The 23,601-nt window shown below is 37.6% G+C and overlaps 1 protein-coding gene across 2 annotated transcripts in view; it reads right to left on the reverse strand.

Annotated features, from left to right (window-relative positions):
- Positions 1 to 23,601, reverse strand: part of NTN4 (netrin 4) — a 133,039-nt gene that overhangs the window by 54,367 nt on the left and 55,071 nt on the right. For both annotated transcript variants that reach the window (XM_004053698.5, XM_019039356.4), the window contains exon 4: positions 1,228 to 1,354. In XM_004053698.5, the coding sequence (XP_004053746.4) occupies positions 1,228 to 1,354 (127 nt within the window). The remainder of the gene's footprint in view (positions 1 to 1,227; positions 1,355 to 23,601) is intronic.

Genomic DNA, 23,601 nt, shown 5'->3' on the forward strand with positions numbered 1-23,601 from the left:
AAGATAATTTAAGATTGATTCTTACAGGAAATCCTTTACATTTCCTAGAAACAAAAACAAATCAGTTATGACTCCAAATTACGTATGGGAAGAGACTTCTCACAGTTTTACCCACAGAACTTGCTTTTAAATTCTTGTAAAAGAGAGGTTTGTGAGCGTTAACATTGTGATGGGCATGCGCATTTCTCTGAACATTTTAAATTGCAAAGGAAAAAATGGCTCATGTTCCCATATTTTAACCTTCCTATCTAATCTCCAGCCTCAAACCTCAAGTTAGTTAGTCCTTGTAGAGAAATCTCATTCTTAACTTACTGCCTTAATTTCAAATCTAATCTTTCATTTCAAGCATCATAAAGTGAAAAAAAAAGGCAATGTGGTATTATGGGGAAAAGTACCTAATGTGGAGTCTTGAAACTTGGGATCAAGTCCCCACTATCATTTACTAACTTTGGCAAATCACTTAATCTTACTGAGCCTCAGTTTCCTGATCTCTATAATGGGATTAACACCACCTGCTTTATTGGGTAGTTTTGAGAACTGAATTCAAAATAGCTATTTTCATGTTTATAATTCACCATCTCAGCAATGAGAGTACAACAGAATCAGATGTTCTTGTGTCTACTCATGTATTTACTTATTTATTTAGAGACAGAGTTTCCGTCTGCCACCCAGGCTGGAGTTCAGTGGTGTGATCTCGGCTCACTGCAATCTTCACCTCCCGGTTTCAAGTGATTCTTGTGCCTCAGCCTCCCAAGTAGCTGGGCTTACAGGTGCACACCACCATGCCTGGCTAATTTTTTCTTTCTTTCTTTCTTTTTTTTTTTTGTATTTTTAGTAGAGATGGGATTTCACCATGTTGGCCAGGCTGGTCTTGAACTCCTGGTCTCAAGTGATCCACCTGCCTTGGCCGCCCAAAGTGCTGAAATTACAGGTGTGAGCCATCCTCCTGTTTTTATTATGTCAAATTATTAAAGAGTTCTTAGCTCCCACGAAGTATCCAAGCAAATAGGCAACATATTCTTGGCAAAACAGTCACATTGGCAATGTAATGAACGGCAACTGTTTTCAGTGGCTGAAGCCTCAGTGGGCAGTGATATGGCTATGTTTGTGTAGGGTCTAGTGTTTGTCACCCACCACTTTGTGTTGTGTTTCTAGAGACAACAAGGAGTCCACAGATACGTTGACTTTACAAAGAAAGCTTTTGAGTATCGTGGGCTTGTTACTTACTTCTGCACTCGTTGGGAGCCCCCGTTTTGCCATCAGCTGCCTCCCATGGCCGGTCATTGTATAACGGGGCACAGTTCTGGCAGTGGCTGCCTGCTGTGTTGTGCTTACACATACACTTCCCATGGACCTACAAGCAACATCAAGTGAGAACTATGAGCACAAATGTCGCCAAAGAAGAACATGCTTCCCACAATCTCATCTCATGGATTGGCTTTAGTCATAAGATGTTCATTCACTTTTCTGAAGAAGTTAGCCATCAAGAGGAGAGATGCTGTCTTTAGTTTGTCTTATAATCTTTTGAAAAATTCAAAAGATTAAATAATATAGTTTCTTGGCTGAAGGGTATATGACCCTATAGAGCAATTCTAAGGTACTGGCTGAGCAAACACTTGAATTCTAAAGTACTGGCTAAGTTTTTAATATCTTTAATTTTTTAAAATTCTTTATGCAAAAGTAACATACCTTCATTCTAGAAAGTTTAGAAATCCATAATCTCATTGCAAAATGACATTAATATCAACATTTGGAGCATATAATTCCAGTACTTAAAAAAATTATATTTGCAATCTTTTCCACATAATATATTGTGAATATCTTTCCATTTTGTTAAATATTTTCATATAATACACACTCTAATGGCACCCCGCATGATGTACAATTATCTGACCACCTATTTTATTGTAATTTAGGTTTTTAAATGTGTGTATATATTATATTCAATGCTATAATGAATATCATTGTAGCTAAGTATTTGAGTGCATCTTTAATTATTTCCTTTGAATGTATTTTCTAGAAGTAATATTGAAAATATGTGCATTGTTAGGGCTTTGAATACAGTTTGTCCTAATGACTGGGCATTTTTTTTCCTCCCCGTAGTTCAGAGTAATATAGGGTTTATTAAAATAGTATTTCTCTCTGGGAGAAATACTTCAGTAGAATTCTTAGAAACATGGGAATTTTAATATTTTTTGTATTATTTCACTGATAACTTCTAAAATTAATATTTGGAATCATCTGAACTATCTCCTGATAACTGAGACTTGCAATGAATTTCAACCAAGATGCATTCCAGCACCAAGATTATTTATTTACATGAAGTCATGACTGTACAAAGGAAAGGTTTGCAAAGTAGCTCAGAATGGGGTTCATAAGTGTGGATCTAAGAGGTTTTATATTTTTTCCTTGAGAAACAGTGTTAAAGGTAACATAAAGGTAACAAATTATATCAACTAGTCAACAAATATTTAATGGGTACCTACAAGGGAGAGTCACTATGCTAGGCCATGTTTGGTACACAAAGTATTAGAAAACTTTCCTGTCTTTAAGAAAGATAAAATGTATAATAGCTGGAGAAAAAAGAGTTATATAGAAGAAAATAACAGATAAACAAGACAATAAACAAATACCTAAGAAGCAAAATAATGCTGGCGTTCAAAAGATGCAGAAATCACCACAGGCTGACAGCTGTGGAGGGCTTTATGAGAAAGGTGGAGATTGGAGCTGGCCCTTGACACATGGGTGGCATTTTTAACAGACAGAAGGGAAGAAACTTTTCAGGAAAAGGAAACAAAATGAACCAAGGTGTAAGGAGAATCTGTGAGCAAAGTTTATTTCAATGCATCTAAAATATTTTGGTTGTGACAAAAAATGAATTACTAAAAATGACATGTGCTCGGAGTGGCCAAACCAAAATGAGTCCCTAAGGTAAAGTTCAACAAACCTGAAAACAGCCACACCGATACACTGATATACTACTGCTTGACCTAAGATAACACTCAAGTAATTTGTGTCATCTCATCCAGGACCTTCTTTCTTTTAATACTTTCCTACCACTTGTGGACGCACTCTGCAAGTGGCCTGTGCAATTATCCGAGTGTGCTATATGACTGCTATGGGACTTATGCTCACATAACGTTCAAGTTCAGGAGTTATACACAGGGCTTAGAGGACTTCGGGCTGCGTGTGAGTGAACATGACGCCTAAGAGTTAGCTAGAAAATTTCATAAGCAATATGTTGGTGGCCATCTTGCTAAATTTCATTTCAGTGTATTGTCATGTAAGGTTCTCATGCTTCATGAAAATTATAGAAGTTCTTTTAATTCTCAGGGATTAGTGAGTATATAGATTTTTTAAAAATAGGGTAAATTGGCTCCTTGAAAAAAAGATGATGTTGCAAAAATTTTTGTTAATTTTCTTTATAGAAATGCAACTAATACTATAGATTCAATTCACTGGTTTTGGTCTTGGAATCCCCAAGTATGAATTGAGTTATAATAATCTACCTTCTTGGCCTTCTCTTCATGGCTCTCTGATATGAAATGTTTATATATCAAAATTCCATGGAATTATAAGGGTTCACTACAAATCTCCATTCACACATCCAGGCAAGCTCTAAAGACAAATCTGCACTTAAATTTTGAGAGCTGCAGGAATTCAACTTCTACTGCTCTATAAAAATGAGATTTTTTTCATCCTAGCTCCTGGGTATCTGATTTTTCCAATCCATTTTTTATTATAAAATATATGAAGTAGAGGTGCCTCAGACGTATTACTTTTATTGAGCATTTTAAATTCAGTGTTCTCTCTCATCATGAAAAAATATAAACTCTTGCCAATCAAATAACTTCTATGTGGCAAATTTCTGTAAAAGCTCTCAGGAAAAGTTGATGATTCTTTGTTTTACTTGTAGTACTAAATGCTGATTTCAAAGAAAAGAGAGTCTTTGAAAAACTGACTGTGTAGGAAAAATCTTCCGAGGCTGAAGAATTTAGTAAGATGAAGGCATCCTTATGTAGCTGGCAGAAGTAGCACAATGGAGACTAGTAGGAAAAACAGTTTTGTAATTATCTAAATCCTACATGTCAAAAAAAAAAAAAAAAAACCCACACACAAAAAAGCAAAACATACATAAAAAATACATAAATAATCTGATAGAATTGGAGTCAGAGTTCCTGCTGTTAAGGGAGTTCTATCTAAGGAGGGCATTAGGGAAAATGTTAAGGGGTGTAAAGTAAATATGATAAAAAACAAAGTCAATTAGTGCTGTCTGTATAAAACTTCTAAGTGTAGTCCCTGAGTCTGTGTCCTGAAGGGTACATGGGATTTTCCTTAGGGAGCAAAGACAAGAATATAAAAACCCTAAAGGAATAGTCAGGGACAGTCAATAAATAAACCAGAGGTATGTGTTCAAGAGGTAGGTTCAATCCAGATCACAGAACACACTAAACATTAGCTTAAAGAGGCTGAAATTTATCCTGTAAGCAATGCAGATCCATTGAAGATTTTTGAGTAAGGAAATGATGTGAAAGATATATTAAATATACTTTCTTTTCTTCTTTTTTAAAAAAATTATTTCTATCTCTCTCCTATCTTGCCTGTTATGTTCTTTCTTCCCTTTCTCCTTTTATGGTTTCTTCTCCAGCTTTCCCCCCCAGCTCATGCCTTACAATAACCAGTGGCACCCACATGTATTTTCTGAAAATATTCAGAAGTTGAAAAGGTTGTTAATTTCTTTTTCCTGATTTTCCAGTTACATCAGCATGTTAATTCTTATGTAGTTTTTTTGCATCCTCTCCATTTTTTAATTTTACTTATTTATTTTTAATTTTTTTTAGAGACAGGGTCTTGCTTTGTTGCTCAGGCTGAAGTGTAATGGTGTGATCACAGATCACTGACACCTTGAATTCCTGGGCGGAAGTGATCCTCCCATCTGAGTCTCCCGAGTAGCTTGGACAACAGACACATGTCACCATGCCCAGCTAATTTTTGTATTTTTTGTAAAGATAGGGCTTCACTACATTGCCCAGGCTGGTCTCCAATTCCTAGGCTCAAGTGATCCTCCCACCTCAGCCTCCTAAAGGGTTGGGATCACAGGCATGAGCCCCTATGCCTGGCCCTCTTTTCCACTTTTTAGCAACCGTTTATTGAATACTGTATGAAGCAAGATGCTGCAAAATACTGTGAGTCCTCTTCAAAGGAGCTCAACCATCATCATAGGTTCAACTTATCAGGTTTGGTCTTGGAAGGCCTAAGGCCTATACGTAATATCACCCAACACGTGGGTTCATCCTGCCACAAATCTCAGGCCTCAGGAGTCCACAGATATTTAGAGTTACCTCATCAAACATTCACATGTATCACAAGATAATGTTGGACAGGTCAATTCCCTCTACAGCGAGGATTTCAGAGCATTCCCTTGATCCCACATGCCAAGGATTGGGATGAACCTCCCGGGGTCTGAAAGATGCTAGCCCAGCAAATTTTTCTGCATACAGAAAAATTCAAGGAGCTGTCATTTTGAGAATTACCAAAAATAGCTGTAAATCATTACCTAGACAATTTGAAACAAGAAATCCTTCCTCAGCAATACAACTGTTGCTGTTCAAGCTTGAAAGATCATCCACTATTTGATGCTCGTGAAAAATGTGCAAGTAAAACTAGGTCTTCATTGAAAAAAAAAAACAGAAAAAGGAAACTTTAGTAATAGGTTAAACATAGCTCTTGTTTGGTATACAAACATGAACTAGATAAGGAGCAGGAAAATGGGATTATGTATTTAAGGTTTAGTTGAAGAAAAGCGGTGTCTAGTTATCTAATTAAAAAATGAGTAATTTACCTTAACAGCAAAACTACAACTTCTAATGACCCAAGAGGTGAATAGAATTTTGGATATTCTATGATTTCCATAAACTTCCCTGTTATGCTAAGAATACTCTTCTCTGCCAATGTCAAAAGTTTTCACACTCATATTTAATTGAGTTTATTTGCTACTAATATTAACGCACTTGCCAGTCATTTTTAGCACATTTATCTTACAGGAAGGGACTCATACACACATTGAACCAGTCAGTCAAGGAATTACTGGAACAGCATGCTCGTTAAGAGCTGTTTACTTTGGTGATAATATCATATATTAAAGCCAAATAGGCATGGAAGAGAAAATATTATTTCCTCATATTTGAGGCAAGAGACATAAGAATTTAGGTCAGGGGGAGGTGAAATGGGGAAATTATTATCTTTTAGATTCATAACTGGAAGATACACGGGACTTGCCTAGAAAAGCTGCTTTTTCATTGTCCTTCCTTTCGGGGCAGAACGCTTTCAGTAGTCAGCAATCATGTGGTTGAGTTTGAAACTGACCAGCCAGGAGGTTGTGGGAAGCTGTTCATTGACAGCATCAAGCATATGGGATGGATGCTTATCAAGATTGTTGTAGAATATTTAAACATGGAAGATTGGCTTAAACAACTTTTAGGTTGCTTCTAGTCTTAAGGTTCTGTGATTTCAAGGCCTGTTTCTCTGTATTGTAAATACTATTTGGTTGCAGGAACTACCCAAAATCCTTTTTGAGCCCCCAGATTAGGCTTAAATGACATATAGCTGGATCCTGTTGCCACTTCACCAATGCAGAACATTCCTGGAATCATCTGAAAATCAAATGAGGAAGAGCTAAGAGAGTATTTCCTCTTTCCTGCAGCAACTACCCAATGTGACACAAACGGAAAAGTAAATAAATATTAATAGTCTCTGAAGACAGACTTTCATTCATCTATATTGACTATACTTAAATGAAAATAAATACGATCCTTTTTTATTTCTCTCCTTCAGCTTTCTTCTCTCTCTACTGCATGTTTCCCATTGCTTGTGACTACGGTACTCTTGGACTACACGTTATTCTAGTTCCTCCTCCCAAATAAAGATGTACTTTATCTCCAGTGATGTTTACCACAGACGTTGACCATACTGGAATTACAAAAGCAGAAAATCCACCTGGTTAATGCTTTGAAGGACTTACATTAACTAAATTATTCTAGGAATGTCTGATAAAATTTGCTTCCCAATTGCTTTCCAAGAAAGAAAGGAACAACTATTGTTTGAGTCTCTTGTTGATCATGTCCTACGAAAAATTATAATGAAAGTTAATGAAAAAAAGATTGGTTTTAGAGCAAAGTACACAGAAATCTTTGAATTTCATCAGTTGAGTAAGTTCCTTGTGCTACTGTGTCATTATTATTTATATACATGATTTTATTTCAATTTGTTACCATGCAAATTTTAATTCCAATTGAAAATGAATATTCTCTTAGACCATCATGGGAACTTTAAAAAAATGTTTGTGAAAAGAGGATACAAACAGTGCTTATTCTATGGACCATAGAAAAATGCCACCTTAACGACAGCTGCAGCAATTCATGGACCTCTATAGCTATGACACATAATTTAGAGAGTGAAACAATGCTATACAGCAATTGAAGACCAAATGTGAAGGCAAAAACTGATTAATTTCTAAAGAGATAGTATGCCCCTTTTAGAGAAAAGGATTAAACTTCTAAAATAATGAACTTGTTATTCATGAAAAGAAATAAATTCTAATAATGGGCTAGCCTGTTAGAACCTGCTGCTCTTATTCAGGACAAAAACATGCACAACAAATGCTACAACACAACCTTTGAATAGAAAGCATTGTGATAAAAACATGTTTTTTCATTAACGAATAAAATATGCCCTTTCCCATTAAAGGTTTGCATGTTTTAATTTAACAGAAGAAGTAGAAGTTCTATGGTGAATATCAAGCATAATAATTGAGTTTGGTGAAAAGGAGGCCTGAAACCTACTGTCAGAATGGGGCAAAATAGGTTGAAGGCTGAGTGTTTCAAACCCTTGCCCAATAATATAAGTAGTAAAAATAAAATGCAAGTAGAAATGAAAAGCTTTACTGCTTATTCTTTGTCTATACTTGAACACTAGAGGAAACCCAGTCATAAAAAAGCAGGGCAATAAAATAAAGATAGGCATAGGGTAAAAACAATTATAATTAAAGAATAAAAATTAACCAGTACTTAAGGCTTCATTTCCCCCAGCTAAGCTGTAACCTGAAATTCTTTCTGTAGAAATTCATTCCTTTAGCTCTAGAATGATGTTTTAGGTTCAAGACCTCTTTACAAAAATGCACTTACCCTCAGGAGGGGCAAATCCTTATATTATTAGCAAAAACATGTCAGCAGAGATCATAATCATGTTTTCAATCCTAGAACTGGGACTTCCTGGAGGAGGGAAAGGGAATGTCTTAAGGGGAGAGAGGAGCCAAAAACAAACTGTGCCTACTTCACTAATTTGCCAAGACCTTGCTCTGATGGACAGACCTGAAAAAACCATGAATGGAGCCAATGCAAATTCCCTAAGAAAACGGCATTTAGTGTACAGCATGGGAATCATACATTATCCGCCTCTCTCTACTAGATTGTAAGACCTTGCAGGGAACAAACAGTGGCTTAAATGTCTTTGAATCCCTGGTAACTGACATACAATGGGTTTCCAATAAATGTGTATTTTTTTTTTCATTCAGGGAATATATATATTATGAAGCCTTGAGAACTCAAGTTACCGAGCTTAGTCTCATTTTTAAAACTGCCAAGAAGGCAGGGTGATAATTATGCATTTGAAGTGGGAATGAGATAATTTCACTTGTCACATTTAGCTTTGTCCAGATTGCTTCCTATAAGGGGTATACAGGTTTATACCTGGGCAAGGCATGTTGATAAATATGTCCTTATGCGTAGTGGTCATCTCCTGGAGATCTATTGTAAGCTCAAGGAATGTGGGTCAGTTATGGACCTGATGATAAATAACAACAACGATAGTAATAGTAACTAACACTGAGTAGCTCTTACTATATACCCAGGCACCATTCTAGGCATTGTATAAATATTAACTCAATTCCTTCACACGAAAACCCCATACAGTAGGTATAACTATTATTGCCCAGTTTCACAAAGGAGAAAACGAAGGCCCAAAGAGTTTAAGTAATCGGCCCAAGGCCACAAAGCCAATAAGTGGTAAAGCTACCTGAACTCCAGCAGTCTCACTCTAGCATCCTCATCTTAACCCCTAAACTATGCCATTGTAAGACCCTCGGCAGAAGGATTTTGAGGGGTCCACTTTGGCCAAGTCTCTTCGGGATGACACTTTTATAAATAAAATTGGTGTGTGCTCCCAAAACTTGTCCTTTAAGTAAGAGCTGTCCAGGACAGAGTCTGGTTTGGACTCATGGTGAGCCACTTCATGAGTGTTCTGTGCTTGAATGGATTATCGGTTCTATTCCTCTGGAAGAAGCCAAGCAGTTTTGAAGACAGGTGAATACAGGGAGACTGGCCCCAATTTCCGACACCTGGCATAAAGTTCAGGCAAGTAAGGGTAGAGAATACTTTTTGATCTTCACTGGCTCTATGTAAAACCTTTCTATCTGCGCACTGGAGATTCTGATGCCTTCTAGGGGAATTTCCAGGCCACTGCAAGCCTCAACAAGTCCTTATTAGGAACTCCTTTGAATACATTTACAAACAGAGATGACAGCAGGAATGTAAATAAAGTCTAATTAAAGATTTGCTCTTTGTGGATAGCACCTCCTTTATGTTATTTACCATCCCTATTAGATACGATCTGGTAAGAATGGTAATAGGTAGTGTGATGACTTCTAGTCAGTTTAAATCTAGTTATGAAGAATAAGAAGTACACTGTGCATAACCGAATGATTTAGGTAAATTTTTAAATTGAGGTTGCTGGCTTATTTCCATTTTTTCATGTACAAAATTTTATATGCCCCAAAGCTTTGAATTATTTATCTAAGTCCAAGTTCATCTGTGCCATGGCATATGCTACTTACCATAAGAAATCAGGAGTTGAAGAGTATTCAGAAGTGCAAGTGTGCATGTGTATGCACACGCGCGCGCACACACACACACTCACACACAAATTTCCAAATGCGACCCCATCTGTGTACATTGACTGGCCACATCTGTATACATCTATATATATATACGGTGGGCACTGATTCCGAGACTGCTTAAAGTTGTGATTCAGTAGATCTTTTTTTTTTTTTTTTTTTGGTAGTATTACAGCTAGAACTAAGACCTAAAGTCAAGTTTTGTGGTTTATCTTTCTCTATATAGCATGGCCACTTTTGTAAAAATTAGATGATTAGCCAAAAATGAAATAAAGCAAAAACAAACCCCCAAACCCACCCATCTGCAGGAAGGAAGGCAGAAACTGCTCAAGGGCAGAGAAAAGCGCAGCTTGGCCTTTTCAAATAAATCACAAAACATGTTTGAGTTTAAAAATAGTGTTGATAACATAACCTCACTTAGGCTGGGCGTGGTGGCTCACACCTGTAATCTCAGCACTTTGGCAGGCCATGGAGAGTGGATGGCTTCCACTCATAAATTGGAGACCAGCCTCGGCAACATGGCAATACCTCATCTCTACAAAAAATACAAAAATTACCCGGGTGTGCTGGTGAGCACCTATAGTCCCAGCTACTCGGGAGGCTGAGGTTGAGGATCCCTTGAGCCTGGGAGGCAGAGGTTGTAATGAGCCGAGACTGTGCCACTGCAATCCAGCCTGGGCCAGAGCCAGACCTTGTCTCGAAAAACAAAACAAAAACCTCACTTAAAAAGCCAAGTGAAAGAAGGTTTTAAAATATTTCCACTATTTTAGGCCAGGTGCTGTGGCTCATGCCTGTAATCCCAGCACTTTGGGAGGCCAAGGCGGGCAGATCACTTGAGGTCAGGATTCCGAGACCGGCCTGGCCAGCATAGTGAAACTCTGTCTCTACGAAAAATAACAAAATTTGCTGGGCATGGTGGTGTGTGCTGTAATTCCAATTACTTGGGAGGCTGAGGCAGGAGAATCGCTTGAACCCAGAAGGCAGAGGTTGCAGTGAGCCAAGATCGTGCCACTGCACTCCAGCCTGGGTGACAGAGTGAGACGCTGTCTCAAAAAAAAAAATCCATTGTTTTAAAACTATATAATTGGCTCAAGAGTATTTTTTGCAAGTGAGCAGTACAGTTTAAATTTGGGCTGAGTAATTTTAGGTAGGAGTCTCTCTTACTCTTCAGAATAATGACTTCCTAGAACAAAACAAATCTCTCTTTTGTGAGGCCAGCGATAGAGACTATCTTTATTTATAACTGTGGACTTTAGGTTCAAATATAGCATCTTTTGGGAAACCTTACTTCCAAAATTACCTTTCCTGCTGTCGGGGAAAAATAGTGAAAGACTCTGAAATCCACTCCCTGTGCCCCCCACCAAGAGATTACCAAGTGTGTTACCGCAGCACACCCTCGCTAGGTTTTCTTGGCCTTTTATCATCATTCAGCTATTTTACAACTCTGTAAGTTGTAGGAAATGATTAATAATGCAAATAATTTCTGTCCATAGAAATGCAAATCAGTTGTGTCTGGTAGAATGCAATTGATCATTGCCCTTCATATTGACTTGTTTTGCATCTATTTGTAAATACATTTCAGCATTATTTTTTTTTGAGACACAGTCTTACTCTGTTGCCCAAGCTGGAGTACAGTGGCACTATCTTGGTTCACTGCAACCTCTGCCTCCCGGGTTCAAGCGATTCTCCTGCCTCAGCTTCCTGAGTAACTGGGATTATAGGCGCCACCACACCCGGCTAATTTTTGTATTTTTAATAGAGATGGGGTTTCGCCATGCTGGCCAGGCTGGTCTCAAACTCCTTACCTCAGGTGATCCGCACACCTCAGCCTCTCAAAGTGCTGGGATTACAGGCATGAGCCACTGCGCCTGGCCTATTTCAGCATTCTTTATTTGCCTATGTATGTGTGATTCTTTGAATTTTCCTTTGAACTGTTTGTAATGTCTTACTGACCTGTCACTCATTAATGAGTTAAATACATCTTTGACTCATGTTCGTTTTATATATATATGAGAGTCATGACCTTTCTTTTTACAAAGTTATTTTTTAACACTACCATTTCTTACCCTTCACGTTACCTAAAGTTTTCTTTTTTTAAAAAATCAAGAATACTTGAGGATTTACTTCTAAAAATGGAATTTTAACATGTTTTGTACAGTGGGGTTGGAATGCCTCATATTTTCACAAGATTAATTCTACTAGCTTCCTCTTTTCAGTATCATCACGCACTTTATCTTCCCTCTGGGGACTGTAATAAATATTTCTGCCATAAAAATGCAAATAGCATTAGACTAAGAATTGTAATGCCCAGGAGGCTTAAGAAGATTACATTTAGATAAGATCATACTGTTACCAATTACGAGATTTTTTCCATCATTACTCCACTCTATAGAACTGTTTCTTATTCTTTGTTTCCAATAGGTTTTAAAAATGATTTCTGACTACTGGCCTTTTAAAAATGATTTCTGTCCAACAGGGATATTTACTTGACTAGATCCTACAAGTGAACTGAGCTGGTGTATGGGCTTAACTTGGCTGCAGATTTGCATGTATGCAATGGCAATAAAGTAAGGCACTCTGATTTTAAGACATTTATTTCAATATATCTAAGACTTCATTGCATTAGAATATCAAATTGGCTCCTTTTCTCCTTTATAACAGCTATAGTTTGTTCAGCTGCAAATATAGAGCAAAAGATGATCAACAAGTATTACAACAAAAATACTAGATTTTTGCTGTAATTCCTGTCTATAGACAGACTTTTCTATAATACTATATGGGAAACGATCTCAATACACAGCCAAGTAATTTGAAATTTCTTTCAAGCCAAATTGCTACTAGGTCACTATGCTCAGTTACTAAGACAGTAGCTACATAGTCATTCTACCTACTCCATCTTTGTTCTTCATTTGATCTCAGTCTTGTTTTCATAACTTTCCTTTGCACTTGTCTTTTTATACTTAAACTTTCCCAAGGTCAGAAAGCAAATCAATGACAGAATAGGGAACAGAACTCCCAAGAGATTCCTAAAATATTAGAAGTTCCATCTTAGAACAGTGATGTCATCAGGAGGATTTTTTTTTTTTTTTTGCTTCCCACAAACACCTAAAATAACTTCTTATAATAGAATCTCTTGGAGGGAAAAGGGGATTACATCGATTTCAGTTTCTTAGTACCTATTTAATTTTAATAATTTTAGAAAGAGGCAGCAAAAATAGAATTAACAATATATAACTTCTAGTAAGCCATTTAAACTCTTAATACAACTATTAGGCAAGAACCTGGGAAACTGCGTGAAAGCAAAAAACGAGTAGAACTCATTTTGTAAGCAACTTATCTGTCAAGTAGTGTTTGAGAATGAAGGAAGGTGTTGTAGGGTTTTATTCACTGTCTTCTAGGATTTAGAAGAGTTGTTATAATTAGTTGGGGGCCAGGTAAATTCTATTAGAAATGCTGTAAGGATTATTAAGTACTTTTCACCCGTTAAGATTCATTTGCTCAGTGTGTTTGCATAGTTTCTGGTTGTTTTAAAGGAAAAAAATTTCTTGTCACAGGCTACTATGCATCCTCTTACAAAGATTTTTTTAAAGATCCAGTCTAGTTCACGTTTCCTGCTGTTTCCCTTCTTTCTTGACAGCACTGTCTGATTGTCACTCAGTATTCTATACAGGGCACAGGGTATTACAAAAGTTGACATGTTTAAGATAAATGAACCCCTGATTGTAGTACAAGAAGTCAGTTACTAGGGCATGTTGTCTTCCATTGTTTTTTTTGTTAATTCATTCAGATGCTTCTTTTCATATCGGGAAATTGTTTGTTTCTAGGTGGATCTTGTAAAACACAGTCTTCATTATTGAGTATGCGCACATGAAAAATGAAGGTGGAATACTGGTTTATTAAAAAGTTACGCTTGTTTAGAAACTCTATCAGAATACAGAGCCATTCAGAAATCTGTGACTATCTGTATATGGCCAGAAACAACAGCCACAGCTATTGAAAGAATTGGTTTTCTTCAATACTCATCCATCCAAAAGCTATTGCTTTTGAAATCAGTCAGTTTAATGACTGGTCTTGAAAAGAAATATATTTATTCTGTAAAATTCCTGTATAACCCACCACGTTTGTTTTTCTGTTTTTGTTTGGGTTTTTTTTTAAGCTATTGATTTTTTTCTAACTGAGATAACATTCACATAACATAAAATTCACTATTTTTAACCATTCTAGTGTACATTTCAGTGGTTTCAGTATATTCAAAATGTTGTACAATCATTACCACCATCTAATTCCACAGCATTTTCACCACTCCAAAAAGAAATCTCATGCTCACTAGGCAGTCACTTCTCATTCCCCCTCAATTGCTGGTGCCTGCCAATCACCAACCTATTTTATCTTTATGGATTAGTCTACTCTGGGGATTTCATATAAAAGGAATAATACAATATGTGGGCTTTTGTGTCTGGGTTTCACTTAGCACAGCATTTTCAAGGTTTATCCAAATTATAACATGTATCAGTATTTCATTCTTTTTTATGGCTGGATAATAGTCCATTGTATAGACATACCATAGCTTATCCATTCATCAAGTGATGGACATTTGAGTTGTCTCCACTTTTTGGCTACTATGAATAATGCTTCTATGAACATTCATGTACAAGATTTTGTGTAGACATGTTTTCAATTCACTTGTGTATATACTGAGGGGTAGAATTGCTGGGTCATATGGCAACTCCATATTAAAATTTTTGACAGGGTTGGGCACGGTGGTTCACGCCTGTAATCCCAGCACTCTGGGAGGCCAAGATGGGTGGATCACCTGAGGTCAGGAGTTTGAGACCAGCCTTCAACATGGTGAAACCCCGTCTCTACTAAAAATACAAAAATTAGCCGGGCATGGTGGTAGGTGCCTATAATCCCAGCTACTCAGAAGGCTGAGGCAGGAGAATGGCGTGAACCTGGGAGGCGGGGCTTGCAGTGAGCCGAGATTGCGCCACTGCACTCCAGCCTGGGAGACAGAGCAAGACTCTGTCTCAAAAAAAAAAATTTTTTTTGGGAAAATGCCAGACTGTTTTCCACAGCAGCAGTAGCATTTTACATTTCTACCAGCAATGTATGAAGGTTCCAACTTTTCCATATCATCCCCAAGACTTGTTATTGTTTGTCTTTCTGATCATAGCCATGGATGTAAAGTGGTATCACAATATCGTTTTGATTTGCATCTCCCTAATGACTAATGATGTTGAACGTCTTTTTACGTGCTTATTGGCCATTTGCATACCTTCTTTGGGTGGCTCAAGACCAGTCATTCAAATCTTTTACTGATTATTAAGCTGGGTTATTTGTTGTTTTGTTGTTGAGTTGTAAGAGTTCTTTATACATTCTGGATACCAGAACTTTTTCAAATATATGATTTGAAAGTATTCACTCCCATTCTGTGCATTGTCTTTTCAGTTTCTTGATAGCATCCTTTGATGCACAAAAGTTTTTCATTTTGATGATGTCCAATTTATTTATTTTCTTTATTTGTTGCTTGTGCTTTTGGTGTCATATCTAAGAAACCATTGCTTAATCCAAAGTCATGAAGATCTACACCTATGTTTCTTTATAAGAGTTTTATAATTTTAGCTCTATATTTAGGTTTTTGATCCATTTTGGTTAATTTTTGTTAATTTTGGCCACAAATGTATGAGTTTATTTCTGAACTCTCTCTCCCATTGATTTATATGCCTATCCTTTGGCCAGTACCACACTGTTTTAATTACTATAGATTTGAGGTAAGCTTTGAAATTGGAGAGTGTGAGTTCTCCGACTTTGCTGTTCTTCAAGGTTGTTTTGGCTATTTGAGGTCCTTTGCTTTCCCACATGAATTTTAGGTTCAGCTGGTCCATTTCTGCAAAAAGGGCAGCTAGAATTTTGATAGATATCACAGTGAATCTATAGGTCAGTTTGGAGAGTATTGTCATTTTAATAATATTAAGCCTTCTAATTAATGCACGAAGTCAAAATGTCTTTCCCTTTACTTAGGTATTCTTTAATTTTTTTTAACAATGTTTCAGGGTTTTCAGTGTATATGCCCTGCATTTGGTTAAGTTTATTTCTCTCTATTTTATTCTTTTTTGATGCTATTGTAAATGAGATTTTCTTAATTTCATTTTTGGATTGTTCATTGCCAGTGTATAAAAATATAATTGATTTTTGAAATGTTGATCTTGTATCTTACAACTTGTTTATCAGCTGTAATAGTTTTTTGGTGAATTCTTAAGAGTTTTCTATAATCTAATATTATATCATCTGTGAATAAATATAGGCTTACTTCTTCCTTTCTAATCTGAATGCTCTTTACTTATTTTTCTAGCCTAATTGCCCTGGCTAGAACTTCCAGCACCATATTGAATAGAAGGGGTGAGAGCAGACATCCTTGTCTGATTCCTGATCATGGGAGGAAGTATTTGGTTTTTCACCATTAAGTATGATGTTAACAGGGGACTTTTCATGGATGACCTTTATTACATTGAGAAGTTCCTTTCTAACCTTTATTACATTGAGGAAGCTCCTTTTTATTCCTGGTGTGTTAAGTTGAATTGAATTAAGTTATAAATTTGAACTAAAAGACAAATAGGCTACAGGATTTTTTGCCTCTGTTCAGCCTATGGAAATACTATGATCCTGTGTTCTCTTTAATTTTAATGGCTACTAGCTTCTTATCTGGGAAACAATAAAATCACTGCCTTTCAGAAATTCTGAGAGCTCACTGAGCCAGCTAAGTTACATGTCTGATAGTGTTGCCCTGATATGGTTTGGATCTGTGTCCCCATCCAAATCTCATGTCAAACTGTAATCCCCAATGTTGGAGGTGGTGCCTGGTGGGAGGCGATTGGATCATGGGGGCTGTTTCTCATGAATGGTTTAGCACCATTCCCCTTGGCACTGTCCTCAGGATAGTGAGTTCTCAAGTGATCTGGTTGTTTAAAAGTGTGTGGAACCTCCCCTACCCTTGCTCCTGCTCCTGCCACGTCAGGGGTCTTGCTCCCGCTTTGTCTTCCACCATGATTGGAAGCTTCGTGAGGCCTCCCCAGAAGCAGATGCTGCCATGCTTCCTGTACAGCCTGCAGAACCGTGAGCCAATTAAACCTCTTTTCTTATAAATTACCCAGTCTCAGGTATTTCTTTACAGCAGTGCAAGAATGGACTAATACATGCCCTTAGAGATGCAAAATTAAAAGGCAAGACACTTGATTCATGTTTACTTGTATGAATTGCATAATGTTTATATTATATATAAAATATTTAATAGTAGAACAAATATAATAATTTTTTCCATTATAATATGTGAGCTATCTTAAAGCTAAAATATATTTTGTCTTGGTTTTTGAAACCATAATTTTCTCTATTTTTGTTCTACCTAAAGACTAGGAAAAGAGCTAAAAAGATGCCAAATTAGAGTCCCATATTACAAAAAAATCTTTTATGAGTTAACAAATATTATAGCCCTTCTATATCCCTATATGTGTACTAATTTACTATTTTATTCCATTAAAATATTTACATTGCTAAGATGTAATGCAATCGTAGTCCCAATTATATTATTAAGGTTTTGAACGTCAACATCAACAGATCTTGTTTTCCTTACTATTTGAAATGGCTGTGGGTTTTTTTCCATCTTCTGGAATTATTATAAAGAGTGTGTGTGTGTGTGTGTGTGTGTGTGTGTGTGTGTGTGTGTGTGTGTGTGTGTATGTGTGTGTGTATATTTTAACCTTACGTGTCTTGTCAGTAAAAATTTCCCTTGCAAGGGAGAATAAGGACTTAAATCACAGTTTATCTTCTACTGAATATAACTGTTTCAGGACAAATTGAAGTATGCTTCCAGCTATTACAAAATTGGCAAGACACAAATGAAATACCGTGGAGACACGATTTGTGCACCGGAAGTCAGATATCTATCAGTAACCTCAGCTTTTCTCTTTCCATATAGCTTCCTTCTCCCCATGAACCCATTACATTAGCAGTGAAATTGGAAGGCCAGGTCTTCCAGACACAGAGATCTGACTCCAGGCTCCCAGCTATTCACAGATGGACCCAAAAACGTTATACTGAAAAGGAAGTATTCATGAGAAAATTTGCAAAGTGAGATATGCCTTGAATATTTGGGGAGTACTTTATAGTAAGAAAAAAGTCAAATATGAGTTGTTCCTTCCCAAATTTATAGAACAAGTATTTCAAACCTGTTAGATTCATTTTTGCACTTTTACAATGCCCCAATTTTGACCTAAATATATACGTTTTCTGGAAAAACATTCACTTTCTGGAAAGCATGTTCATGAAAAGTTAAATGAACAAATATTATATTTTGGAGAATCAACCTTACTTTCCCATTGGCTTCCATTTCACTTTTAGAGATGTCAGCTCTGATACCAACATTTTACCTCTCAGGTATTTTTATCCTTTCACCTCTCTGTGAAATAAAGGCCTATAAATAAATATCTAATTGTTCTGGGGGAACTCTTGAAAGGAACCCCACAGGAAATCCTTCCATGGGTGCCAAGATTATTTTAGAATGCCTCTGGTCCCAAAGTCTTCTTGTTTCCTAATCATCAAAAACAGTAATCCTGGGCAATTTTTTCCATTAAAAGAAAGTATATCTTACTGTGTGGAGAGAAAACACAGTCAAAACACTAACAATTTCCAGCCAAGAACGTGAATTTGGCTTGCCCTTCTATTAGGAAATATGAGGTAGTAAATAAAGTAAAATCAACATTCTGTACACCTTCTATAGCACCTGTGGTTACCCAATGCTAAGGGACTACCAGCAGAACTATGCCATGCTAACGCAGGAGCACTGAAATAAGGATTGAGGATAGGCTCACACTAATTGTATCAAATTGGCAAGCTTTACATTTTGTTAATATTAGGAATATGTTGCACTCCTTTGGTGACAGGATTACCTATTCCTCCAGATCTTAATGTGACAAATGATAGAGGTTGCTGGTGCTTTTCATCAGCAGCAAAAATGATTTAGGGCTAGAGAGGGAAGTAAAGGATGGTAGATCCAGAAATCCCTCTTCCTAATAAAACCATAGATATCCATACCCCTCCAAAGATAGTCACTTCTAAATTATTTACTTTGTAGAATATCCAAAGTTTTTGCTTTTATTCTTTCTCTTTTTCTTCCCTTTGGAGCCATTTCACTAGTTGTTAATGGAAGAGAATCATTGCTAATTTCTGGTTACATTGAAATGTAGAGGACTTGGATAGTTTACCTATCCCTGTAAGAGCAGTCATACCTTCTAGGGTTATAGTAAAGATGGAGTGAAATAATGCAGAGGAAAGGACTTTATAAAATATAAAACAGCTAGGCCAGGCATGGTGGCTCACGCCTGTAATCCCAGCACTTTGGGAGGGCAAGGTGGGCAGATCACCTGAGGTCAGGAGTTCGAGACCAGCCTGGCCAACATGGTGAAACCCCATCTCTACTAAAAATAAAAATTAGCCGGGTGTGGTAGTGGGCACCTGTAATCCCAGCTACTCGGGAGGCTGAGGCAGGAAAATCGCTTGAATCTGGGAGGCAGAGGTTGCAGTGAGCCGAGATTGCGCCACTGTGCAACAGAGTGAGACTCTGTCTCAAAAAATAATAATAAATAAATAAATCAGCTAACCTTTGGGGGTGAGAATTGTCTTTACTCTCTCACTTCCCTCCTTAGTTTAGATTCTGTGGTTATCATGATGATCAATCCCTTGAACCCAGCCTCATCGCCCCTGCCCTCTCCAATCCTTTTTCCCCTCCCTCTCTTTTCTCTGTTCTTGGCACGATGTCAACCCTGGTTAGATCCAAGTCTTTCACAGCGCAACACCAACAGGTGTCTGACAGGTGAATGTGATTGTGGCTCTACCCTTCGTTCATTTTGGGGAATTCAACATTTTCAAGTCTTGGTTTCGCATCTGTGAAAGAAAATAATGATGATACTCCATGTAGTTGTTATGGAGATTAAATTCAATAATACTTGTAGCATGACAGCACAAGACCTGGCACATAGTAGGCATTCAGTAAGGGGTAACTGTTGTCATCAGTATTTATAATCCATGATAGTTTTTTTCTGTGCTAAAACCGAAAACTAATTTACAGATGTACATTTCCAAACATACATGCATGTTTTACCATATAAAGTATTTTAAAATCCTGATTTTATAGTCTAATTTAATAATTTTATTGTTTTTTAAATCTCCTGTTCGTTTCCTTAACACCTTAAAGATTGAAGAGCTTTCTTTTCTCTCTCTCTCTCTTTCTTCCTCTTTTTTTTTTTTTTTTTTTTTTCAGACAGAGTTTCGCTCTTGTTACCTAGGCTGGAGTGCAATGGCGCAATCTCAGCTCACTGCAAACTCTGCCTCCTGCGTCCAAGCGATTCTTCGGCCCCAATCTCCGGAGTATCTGGGACTACAGGTGTGTGCCACCACACCCAGCTAATTTTTGTATTTTAGTAGAGACAGGGTTTTACCGTGTTGGCCGGGCAGATCACTCCTGACTTCAGGTGATCCGCCTGCCTTGGCCTCTGAAAGTGCTGGGATTACAAGGATGAGCCACCGTACCCGGCCTGAAGAGCTTTCTAATGATACTTTTGGCTTATTCATAGAACATGAATAAAATCTAAAATAAATTTTAAAAAGAAGATGAAAACTGTAGCTTTAAATCTGTCCTTAATTTATAAAACATGACATATGATATATGAAAACATAAATACATGAATGAATGTATCTGGATTCCTCGGGAAACACTTTCATAATGAGACTATATGAATGATTCTAAAACCTGCCTTATACAGCTAGGTAGCTAAGGAACATTTTCCTCAAACCCCATTATATGGTTCCACAGGTCTCAGCACTTACCCTCAGACTTAGACGCATCAGTCAAAATATTGACCATCTTTTAAAATAAGTTCCAAATCACAGGAGAAAAATGTGCCTTAACAAGTGCAGCTCAGGGCATTTAAATATTTCTCACAGTATTCTAAGGCCTCCATGTTATCCACTGGATGATAATTGAATAAAATAATGAAACATTCCATATTCCCTCTTATTACCATTCATCACCCAACAGCTGTAAAATCACCAGCTGCTAGGAAAAAGAGAACTAAATTAGTCCTCTACAGCTGCAAAGAGAAAAAAGCTTAAGATCTCTTCACACAATTTCTGGGATTCCAGCAGGCTGGAGTCAAAGTACAGTTTTCCTTGCCACAAAACCCTCAGCCTTGTAAACATGTCAAACAGCACATAAGCTGTGATTTATTTTTGTCATTACTGGCAAAGAAGTGTATGAAGGAGAAGAGTAGAGGTGGCTGAGATAATACAATAGAATCATGACAGCAATGTAAGTAGTGTCTACCATATCCTGGGCACAGAGCATCAGACTTTTAAATCCTTACCATAACTACAAAAGGTAGATATTACCCTCATTTTATTAGAGAACTGAGGCTCAGTGAGACCAAGTAACTTAGTAAATGCTGTGGTAAGTCAGATTTAGCTGTGTTTGGCTCCAATACCAGGGTCTTAATCATCACACTGTTCTGTCTTCCAGTAAAATAGACAGATGAAGGAAAACTGAACTGGTGAGACTAAGTGGAATGGATCTGGGGAGAAGGGGAAACATGGGGGGAAGGTGATGCTGTGTTAAAAGACACAGGAGGGGGCCGGGCGTGGTGGCTCACGCCTGTAATCCCAGCACTTTGGAAGGCCGAGGCAAGCAGATCACTTGAGGTCAGGAGTTGGAGACCAGCCTGGCCTACAGGGCGAAACCCCATCTGTACTAAAAATATAAAAATTGGCCAGGCATGGTGGTGCGTGCCTGTCATCCTAGCTCCTTGGGAGGCTGAGGCATGAGAATTGCTTGAACCCGGGAGGGGGAAGTTGCAGTGAGCCAAGATCACGCCACTGCACTCCAGCCTGGGTGACAGAGCGAGACTCCATTTCAGAAAAAAAAAAAAAAAAAAAAAGGAATGTATTAAGGTAAATGAGGCTCCTAGTTTGAATCTCTTTTCCTATTCTTTTCAGTAGTTTAAGAAATAGGGTGCCATTTCCATTAACTTCCCTAATTTGCTATCATCAGCCATAAACAATTCTAGCCCATAAAATCAGGTTTCATTAATTACTCATTTTAGCAACAATATTAGCCACAGATGAACTGGCACAGTCTGTAAAGCAATGGTTTTCAAACTTTAGCAAGCATTAGAACACCTGGAGGGGTTGTTAAACATAGATTCTTAGGCCTCATCTCTAGAATTTCTGATTCAGTAGGTCTGGGGTAAGGTTTGAGAATGTGTATTTCTCACGAGTTGCCAGGTGTGGCTGATGGTGCTGGTTCAGGGACCACATTCCACTGCTGCAAATAAAAACTGTGCTAAAAATTTAGATTTGTGTGCACATACCTATGATAAGCTGACCTGCAAAAGAACAGCATTTCTTAAGAAGCTACCTTCCATTCTGCAGGCACAATCAGATTTCAGTTCTTCTACAGCCGTGTACATAAAATAAATGGCATCCAGAGACACACAAATGTGGGACAATTAATCTATGCCTATGTTCCTAATAAGGCAAAAGGCTATACTTTCAATGTGCAATATGCTCAGTGAAGCAATCATAGGAATTAAAACATCACATTCAGGCTGGGTGTGGTGGCTCACACCTGTAATCCCAGCACTTTGGGAGGCTGAGGCGGGTGGATCACCTGAGGTCAGGAGTTTGAGACCAGCCTGACCAACATGGAGAAACCCCATCTCTACTAAAAATACAAAATTGGTCAGGTGTAGTGGCACATGTCTATAGTCCCAGCTACTCTGGAGGCTGAGGCAGGAGAATCACTTGAACCAGGGAGGCAGAGGTTGTGGTGAGCCGAGATCATGCCATTGCACTCCAGCCTGGGCAACAAGAGCGAAACTCCATCTCAAAAAACAAAACAAAACAAAAACCACATTCAAAGGAGGCAACCATTTCCAAATTTAATACAAGCTCTTTTCTAATTCAGAAAAAAGTATAGATAAAAGTCAAATACACCCAAGCTTAGGGGTGGAAAAATCGAAAACCAGAATAATTCACATTTCCAACCGTGGCCGCTATTGGTCCAATTGCTTATGGGTTCTTTTTTCTTCTTTTTTCTTTTTTCTAAAGAGAATAGGGATAGCAAGAATTGTCATGGAACTGGATCCCTGGAAGTCAACATAGTCTTGGCCACTTAGGCTGTTTTTTACCCCCTACCTGGCCTTATCCACAGTTTTGGCTTGGCTTAGCTCCATTCAAACACATGCTTAGTAATGGCACTAGGGGCTGCTACCACTGCTGCACAAATTGAAATCAGTATGAAAATGGAATAGAAAGATGTCAGCAAACTAATATTATTTTAAAAGGAAATTGCTTCCAATTTCAAAGCAGCAGGAGATTAGTAAGAAAATGAGGTTTCCGTTCCATAGGGTTTTCTAGGATGGAGATGTCTCATTCTAACATCCTTTTGGAATGGAAAAACACTTACTGTATAGTCTCCTTTACTTGGTTATCCTGAACCTCTTTACAGGCTGATAATTTTCTTGCTGGCAGTATATTGTATAGAATAGTTGTATTTTAAGACTTCTTCAAAAGTGTCTGTTAGCTTTGAGTAATTATCCATTGTTGAA

The sequence above is a fragment of the Gorilla gorilla genome, chromosome 10 (assembly GCF_029281585.2).
Source record: "Gorilla gorilla gorilla isolate KB3781 chromosome 10, NHGRI_mGorGor1-v2.1_pri, whole genome shotgun sequence".
In the NCBI taxonomy this organism is placed as follows: domain Eukaryota; kingdom Metazoa; phylum Chordata; class Mammalia; order Primates; family Hominidae; genus Gorilla; species Gorilla gorilla.